Source organism: Cynoglossus semilaevis, chromosome 19 (assembly GCF_000523025.1).
Source record: "Cynoglossus semilaevis isolate Cse_v1.0 chromosome 19, Cse_v1.0, whole genome shotgun sequence".
In the NCBI taxonomy this organism is placed as follows: Eukaryota; Metazoa; Chordata; class Actinopteri; order Pleuronectiformes; family Cynoglossidae; genus Cynoglossus; species Cynoglossus semilaevis.
The window spans coordinates 8,002,038-8,010,895 of NC_024325.1; the positions used below are offsets into that span (position 1 = coordinate 8,002,038).

General features: G+C 41.7%; 1 protein-coding gene across 1 annotated transcript; it reads right to left on the minus strand.

Moving 5' to 3' along the window:
* Window positions 1-586: 586 nt before the first annotated feature.
* Window positions 587-8,541, minus strand: slc25a1a (solute carrier family 25 member 1a). Its single transcript, XM_008332693.3, has 14 exons — window positions 8,157-8,541; window positions 7,877-7,985; window positions 7,562-7,667; window positions 7,394-7,467; window positions 6,895-7,125; window positions 3,926-6,806; window positions 3,000-3,107; window positions 2,769-2,868; window positions 2,091-2,229; window positions 1,932-2,016; window positions 1,734-1,838; window positions 1,523-1,638; window positions 1,066-1,139; window positions 587-974 (listed from the first exon to the last, which is right to left on the minus strand). Exons 6-14 carry the CDS (start codon window positions 4,149-4,151, stop codon window positions 860-862), a joined length of 1,068 nt encoding a protein of 355 aa, XP_008330915.1. The 5' UTR covers window positions 4,152-6,806; window positions 6,895-7,125; window positions 7,394-7,467; window positions 7,562-7,667; window positions 7,877-7,985; window positions 8,157-8,541; the 3' UTR covers window positions 587-859.
* Between the last annotated feature and the right edge of the window lie 317 nt (window positions 8,542-8,858).

An 8,858-nucleotide genomic window follows, 5' to 3' on the forward strand; every position in this document is an offset into this window, starting at 1 on the left:
AGTGCAAATAGAAAGGATCAAAATTCTGATGGTGCTGCCAGACAAATACAACATATGTCAGCCAGTGATAAATGTGTTTTCAAAAGCAGCTAATGACTGGTATAAACACACAACGTGATCGCAGTGACATCGTTTTTGGATATTCATGATGTAGCAGTCTTCTCAAAATAGCCAAAACAAGCTAACAAAGAAGAACTACAATGGATTTTATCTCCTGCTGTTGAATTACAGAAGTACATTTACAGGGACGTGAGTTACACTGGTTCAAACTCACATCAGACACATTTATGGCGTCTCAATGGGCCTGCAGCCGCTGTCGGTGCAGTGGTACAGATGCCACATCGTGTTTCACGCAGCTGTCAGTGGCCATGACAGAATGCACAATAAATGGTGGATATGGTACTATATCATTAAGACACAGTCATAAATAGGTTAGTAACAGTTTGTCACAATGCTGTCATCACTTCAGTTGGCATGTTGTCGTAAAAACTCCAATTTTACAGTTACCTCGTAAAAAAAAACTTAATACAATAATAAAAAAACACATTGCTAACTTAAATCCTTATCAAATTCTGTCTCAAATCTGTCCTAAAGTTCCTTCACTAATGCATATCTGTGCTTTCCTGGTCTTGGTCAACAGAATTTTTATTTGTCATATATATATATGTATATATATATATATGAACAAACCTGAAAAAAGCTGTGACCACGTTGTTGAATATCAATCCTCTGTATATGTGTGAAGTGGACGGAGTGCTATCTTCTCTGAGCATTTCTGTGTGCAAAGATTTGCTATGAACTACAGTCGAGGTGGACAGTTGTGGTGGACATGACATGCTGCTCTGTGGTTGGTGTTCTTCTACTGGGTCTTCCACACGTCGTTCAGTAGTTTGACCACCTCTTCGTAGATGACGAAGACTATGGCCACGTCTAAACACACTCGACCCAGTCTGGGCACTGTCCCTTTGTAGAATCTGCACAAAATACGTAATGAACTGCAGTCAAACAGTTTGTCTCCACAGTAGTGATTCGAGCAGCTGTAAAGTCAAGATCAGTGAGACTTACGCCTGTGGTCCTTCATGCTTCAAAATCTGGAAGGCACAGTCCATCGTGTTTTTGTAGCGGTGAGCCTCCAAACCCTAAAGTGACATAGGTTAGATTTTACAAAGCTGTACGAGTACAAGTATTTTCATTTGTGTACTTGTGGATACCGTGTACTGATAGTGATACTTTTTCAGGTTGGGTTTCAATAAATATACAATGAACTTAAGTGTGATGTAGGCAGCACTGCTCTGCGGGTTATAGGGTGACATGCACTATGTGTGTGTTTCAGCTCTCAACCCAAACCACAGTGAGGTCACTGAGCAGGAAAACACTTCAGTCAGTTGTATTGTCTTCTCATAAACCCAGGGTCATTTCAGTGGAAAAGGAAACAAATCCTTCTGTCATATTGATAAAACCTGACAGGTGTGATGGTAAAAAAAAACATTAGCAACACAGTGTTAGGTGTTTTTTGTTTTACCTGCATCCTAGTTTTCACCACATCCAGAGGTGTATTTCCAAAAACACTGGCAGCTCCAGCTGTGGCTCCAAACATGGCTGTGACAACTGGATGCATCTCTTTCCGAGGATCGTCTCCTTTTTTTTGTAAATCCAAATTTTAATTGATAGAATAGAGAAGTAGGTTATAAATATAGCCGGAGACAGGATCCATGTGTTTTGCAGTTTCTCACCTTTGTACCAATTACGGAGTGCGTTCATCACATAAAAACGAATGGCCTGGTTGGTCCCCTGCTTTAGTACAGTAGCTGTCAGACCCTGGTATGTTCCCCTCAGACCTGAGCAATTTGAAGAGATTATGTTTGATGAAACTGCATGCATTTAAATTGCTAGTTATCGTTGTAGACACTCCCCCATCCTGCTGTCCTTACCCTGCTCTCTGACAATCTCACTGACTCCGTGGAAGAAGCCTCTGTAGCGTGGTCTCAGGGAACACTGGTCATGAATTAGCTTAACCTGGATGAAAAGAGAAGGTCCTTATTGATTCACATCAGTGTTGATAAAGAACACATGCAGACAGTGTTGCAGACCTTCAGAGTCTCCATTGGACAGACGACCACAACTGCCTCGGCTATTCCTGCTCCTAACCCACACAGCAGGCTCCGAGTGTTGTCGAGTCGACCTGTGGAGTCCCGCATCGGGTTGCTGAGCATTTCAAACGTGCCAAACCTTCAGGGAGAAAAGGCGATAATAATTACAAAACAATTTTGATTTGATTTTTTTTGTACTTACGCTTTCACATACAATCAATCAACCTGCATGTAGACATTTGCCTCTTCATACACTGCAGTATTTAAAAAGGTGAGACGTTTTTTAAGGCTTGCGGTTGAAGGTATAAAATAATATATACATACACTGAAATATTGTGTATTAAAACATGCCAATATTCATGATGTTGGTTCATTTATCTTGCTTTTATTTCTTCTGTAGTGATTACAAATGTAGATCCCTCTGTTCCTGTTCTGTGTTAGTAACCAGATGTTAAGATGGAACAGCATTGTGTGTTGACTATGCTGATAGTCCTACAATTAAATTGCTGTTATTGCAATATATTGCAATATATTGTTTCATTGCCCCTGTATTGCGATATGTATCGTATCATCCGATTTTTTACAAAAAACTTTTTCTGCCCTGAGCCAACAGCATAATTTAAGTTTCAAGATGAATTCACTACCAATGGTTATGTCATTGGTTAAGGATATCCTCACCTCACAGCTGATTTGGGTATAGATCCATAGAGCAGGGAGCTAAGACCTCGATACAAGCCTCGAAGTCCATGATCCTGCACCGTCAGCTTCACGCAGTCACCTTAACACACACACACACACACACACACACACACACACACACACACACACACACAAGGACCATCCAGAAATGAGTCAACCAGCAGAGGACTGACACACAGATACCTGCAGTGAGTTAGTGAGTTAACCTACCGATCCCTCTGTACCGGGGTGGGTTGGCTCTCTCGTCCAGCTGCAGCTGGGTCTTGACATACTCTGTGGGGAAGGTGATGCAGATTTCGATTCCTCCTGCGATGCCACCTGAGCAAAAGTGAGAAGTGAGAAAAAAAAACACTGCTGTGAGAATTTGTTGACTCACTGCACAGCTGTTGTTCCCAGAGCTGTAGAGAGCAGATGTTTTCAAATCGACAATCAAAAAAATGATCATCATTGCATATTTTTTCTAATTTTTGTATATTTTGTTAGTCAGGAAGAATGGAAGTCCAACATTTTACTTTTCTCAGTAATCCAAACATGTTACTCACTAATACTACAATACAGATGGGTAGCTACGTGTAGTATCAGCCTAGTATAAGCCCAATGAAAGTATGAAGTACACTTTGATTTTCAGAAATATTTATATCACTTGTACAGTATGTAAAGTATAAAGTACACAGAGGAGTTTCTCAGTCAGTGAACACAGCATCTGCACCTGGAATCTGTTTTTAACATATATTCATTATCTTTTGAATTTGTTGCATACTAAACTTTAAATATTTTTTTTATATTGGGAGAGGAATAATATATGTGTTCTTAATGGTAGGGTCTGCATTGAGTATTCAGTGCCTGAGTCAGCAAAAAATAGAATGACATGACGTGATGGATTTGTTTGTTTGTACTGTTGTTACTGCAGTATAGCATCTATTTACGAGGTACCGAGACGGGAATAGATGAACAGATACGTGTAAACAATGCAGCTGTTGTAGCATCACTGCTGCCGAGTGCGTTTGACCCAGTTCTGCATGGATGGTCCTTAATGGACGGCAGACTGAAATCAGGGCTGTGGGCTGCAGAACAAGGAGATCAGCGGTGGTGGGAGAACACTGTCTGTGTATTTGGGATGGAAAGTAGAAATCAACCTGCAAGTATGGCTTTCCCAGGGTGCGTTATTTTCCTCCCTCCGACTGCAGCAGCCGCCAGGTTCCTCTTCGCCGCGTACGACCGCTGGTGAGCCGGCAGAGACGCCAGCGCCGTGGCCGCGGTCAGACGCTCTAAGGCAGGCTGCAGATTCAGAGCCGGGCTCGGGCATCCTCTCCTCTCGCACGGTACCTCGCTGACCGAGAACGGTTTCAACAGTGAAGACATTGCGATCGCAGACGAATTGCACTGTTGTGATGACGATGGTGGACACACTGAGACAATGTCACACAACAACAACAACACAGGGAAGGCGGGCCGACTGTGGCGGCAGAGGTAGCATCAATATTCAAAGGGTTCTCAGCTGATGCAGCAGACCATTGGCTCGCCACGCTGCCCCCACGCTATTACTCAGTCACGTGATCAAAGCATGACTTTTGGTAGCCAATGCCGTGCAGGAATGTTCTGTAATAATGTGTGATGTCGACGCTCATGTCTGGTCTGAGGAGAGGTCGGGAGGTGGTAGTGTTAAAGGCACAGTGTGCCAGAGTTCTGCAGAAGAATACCCTGTATTATCTCCAAGACCATTTTAATATTTTTTTTATATTTAACCTGTTTAATCAGATAGGCCCCAGTGTCCCAAGACAAAGGACTTGGGACAACTGGGTTGATGGTGGTTGACCAGTACTGGGTCGTGGGTCATTTTGTCCCAGGTCATGAAAGACAGATAAAAAGTGTTTACGTTAGCCTGATGACTCATTGGGAAACAACGATTTAGAAATATTGACAGCACTAGTTTTAAAACAGTCATATGAACGTAAATGACTTCTAATATACAATACATACATATAATAACACATATTCCTAACCAGTAGTTATATCCAGGTTATATATAGGCCCTATATTGCACAAACAACCGTCTGTCAATCGTGGCCCTAATCTGTTTTTAACTTTGACCAGGCCAATTTAGGGTCTGAATTTGCAAAGTCATCGATCTGCCCACTGTTGGTAACGTGAGAGACTGAACTACCCTGCAACACTAAAAGCCTGACCTTCAATCCAAGAAGAATAAGAAAACAGAACAGAAAAGGCAGCAACAGTGGGATTCATTAAAACAACTGATCAACCGATGGTTTCAGTTCTGACTCTGTGGTCTGGTTGTATACAGATCGTTACCTACTTCATCTGTGGGTATATGTGCACGTGTGAGTGCGTTGGCATCTACATGCCTTTGCACCATGAGGGCGCTATTTATATAAATAAGGACTGGTTGTGGGAGTGTTAAAAAAAACTTTGTGCCTAAAAATATACAGCAAATAAGAATACATCTGAGTTGTCATTTCAGGGAGTTGTGTGGTCAAAGCTGTGGGTTGGTTAGTGAGTTGACAACCAGACGTAGGCGGTGGTTGATGCTTGTAGAGGTGTGTGTTGACCTAGCGTGAGCTAACTTTGGCTGTCAATCTAATACAGTGTTTGACCATGATTAATCGCACTGTCCATAGTTAACTCTCTACCTGTCATGAATTCATCGCACATATTTCACATATTTCAGTCATGTTATTTTAAGCTAAAAATCAGGTGAGAAGTAGTTTCACTTGTCAACGTCTTACACACTGTGTCACTGTGAAACAAACAGTAAACCAAAGTTCTTGTTTGTAGTTGAAACTATTGATTTCTAGACAATGGTCAAATGCCTTACTTTTAAATGCTCTCTTCGCTAAAGCCTCTTAACTCTAATATTTGTGGAGTGTGTTAGTAATTTTGAAAGTTGTCTTGCTAATCCTGATGACGTGTCAGTTTGCGTGAAAGTGTGTGTAAATTGATGGCGCTGAATCCCCAGCTGTAATCTATGAAAACATTCGGACATTATTTCCCTCGAAGCATTCCAGAGCTGTTTGAGTGAATCTGATGCAAACACCAGACATCTGAGAGGCTCTCATTAATTTGGGCGGTGACTCACTGTTGGTGGCCTAAAAGCAGGTGGGCACATTAGCTTGAGCCAAGAACAGATTGTAAATGTCTGCCAGTGTGTCAACAGGCTCTGGAGAGCAGACCCTGAGTGCAGGCCCCGGGCGTGGGCACGCTGCCGTCACTCCTCACTGTCTTGCACACATCTGCTGATGACACAGTGAGCGATGACATCCGTGTGCGCTTCTTGGCTGAAATCTTTCTTTGTCGGTTGACGTGGCATCAGAGTGAGCATATGCTGGAGTTAAGGTGCAGCTGCACACAGCCAGGGGAAAATCAAGTCCAATTAGAATACATTGCAAAAAAACTTTATTTTTTTTATGATTATTTCCATGTTTCATATCTTCTTAAGATTACACATGACACAAGGAATTGATATGTTTTATATTTTCACTTATAAAATTAAATACTAAACAAAAACTTCACAATAGCTATTAGTGGTTAGCGTAGCCTTTGAGTCTTAACATCCTAAAACATAATAATTCAAATACTAATATACATATTAAGACGATATTTGTCTGGAGTAACTCTTTAGTCTGAACCAAGTCTTTAGTCTGAACCATATTTTTTTTACTATTGATTGTTAGTTAATTAGTATTGCATATCTTTTCTATTTGTGAGGAATTAAAATTTCTGCGTGTTCTAGACACATTTGTCTCATTTCCTGTATAAACAAACAAACTATGTTCATCAATGACAGGAAAAACAACATAAACGCCATCATTGTGTGCATGCAATTTATTTGAGTGAAAAATAAAATGAGAATTTCACAGAAATTCAGGATGAAGTGAGTCATGAACGTGGCTGGATCCAGGTGTAAACAGACAGCTGTTGACAAGCAGAAACCACTTGTTAGTTCCAACAGGATTATTTGTTTGAATTGTTCCTCAGTCCTTCAAACAGCAGACACTTGGCCTGAGTAAAGGGAGAGAATAGAAGTCAGCCAATCAGACGCCAGGTCAGTTGTTTACAGTTTATATCAGTGGATCAGTCATTTTACAACCTCATGCCACCGCAGTGTGTCAGAGGCCAGGGCCAGATTGCAGTGAGGGCAGGTGTGCACTTGATTGGGCACTTCCTGGTTTCGGTGCCCCCAGCAAGGCCCCTCGCTGTCCCACAGGGGGCGACAAGTTGAACGGGAGGACCAGGCTACACCAAAATGAGGACGGGGATCTGTCTGGTAGCTCATTTTCTGACCACTAGAGGGCGGCTGTGTTGATGGAGCGGAGTCCTCCTGAATTATAGACAGGGAGAAATTACAGTAATGAAATGAAATAATGTAACTTAACTCTTGTGTATGAATCAGTAAAATCAATCAATGTTATTATTTATATATATATATTAATATTCTTTTATGAGACATACAACAAAACAAAAGTTTATTTGCTTACTTTGTATGGAAAGGATGGAAATGACCTTGGTGCCATAGAGCCTCATACATCTTTATGACATTTTGGTTGAAGTTTTTAAAAAAAAATTAATACTGTTTAAAAAGTTAAAACCTGTTTTGAGGTTTCCGGGCGATACTGTGAATTGAGGGACCTCAGGCAGTACCAGCAGGGTTCAGTCGGTCGGTCTGTAGAGGCAGAAACCCTCCGTTAAAGTGTGTTCCATCAGTTTTGACTCCCACTGAGTTTGTGCCAAAGTGAGTTGGTGTTTATGTGACTTACTTTGTGTGTTGGAGGTATGAGATGATGCTGTCGGGGGGGTCACCTCCTCCTGTGTTGGTTGGGGTTGGTTGGCATTATCCTCTGTGTTTGTAGGTGTCGGAGTCTCCTGTGGAGTGATTTCAATTTCACTGACATATTTGTCTTTCCCGATCGTTCAACACAAATACAACATAAACAACTTTGCACAAGTTACTGTATATAGTTACAGTATATACTTGTTCCCTCAGCTCTGTGTGCTGATGAGTTTTAAGACTATACGGCTGTATATCTGATCTGCCTCTTGTACTTGTTTTGAATTATTTTCCAACTCCTGACCTGTGCAGAATCACATGCTTCGCTGCCTTCCGTTGACTCCTCGAGGTTTTGTATCTCATTGCCGTCTCCACTGCAGTCCTGGGTCAGGACCTGTTCAGGAGCTGTCCCACTGAGGTTTGAGACACAGGCAGCAGCAGCAGAATTACCAAACACGCTCTCCTAACTGTCTGACTAGAAGGTTATCATCAATCTTCAGCTGTTTACACCCGCTCAGCCTCTACTGTTACACTCAAGGAGGCCACTTCATTAGTAAGAAACAATCAGACTCTCCTTGGCTTACCTTTCAGTAGTTTCTCCCTGCTCCTCCCTCTCTCCCTCCATCCCTGCATGTATGTTTACCTCTCACGATGCCTGATGTGTTGTTATTTGCTCTGGTTGAACTGTTTTCCTTCCCTCCTCTGCCCCTGCGTGTCCTCCCCTTTGTCTGACTTGCTGCACTCTTCCCCTCCCTCTCTGCATGTGAAACGGAAACTCCTGGGTTTTAATATTTGATGCGTCTGAATAGCTCACAAGCAGGTTTCTGTAAAGAGTTATCAGGAGAGGGCTCTGATGACATAAAGAGTGCTGCAGATGTAGTTGTTTTGTTCAGTAGATCATTGTATTTTACTGTGGAAAAACACAACAAACATCAACTCATGATGAGAAGAGGCCACAACAGGCCTGAGAGAAATGGTGAAAAGCATTCTGGGCAAGTAAAGCCAAATATGACATTCAAAAGGACTGGTGAAAAGCATTCTGGGCAAGTTTTACAAGTGGATCATATTACTAATTGCTTCTGCTAAAAATAATAATTAAAACAAAAACCTCGTAAACATTTATAAGGGTTAAGAGTCAGTGTGTTGATCCTGTCAAAACCATAGATCATGAATAAAAAATGGACTTTGTCATTCTGCTGGGGACCATGTACATACAGTACATACAAGGAAGTAATATTTGTGTCAGAGGAACATTTTTGGTAAAGCCAAATATGACATTCAAAAGG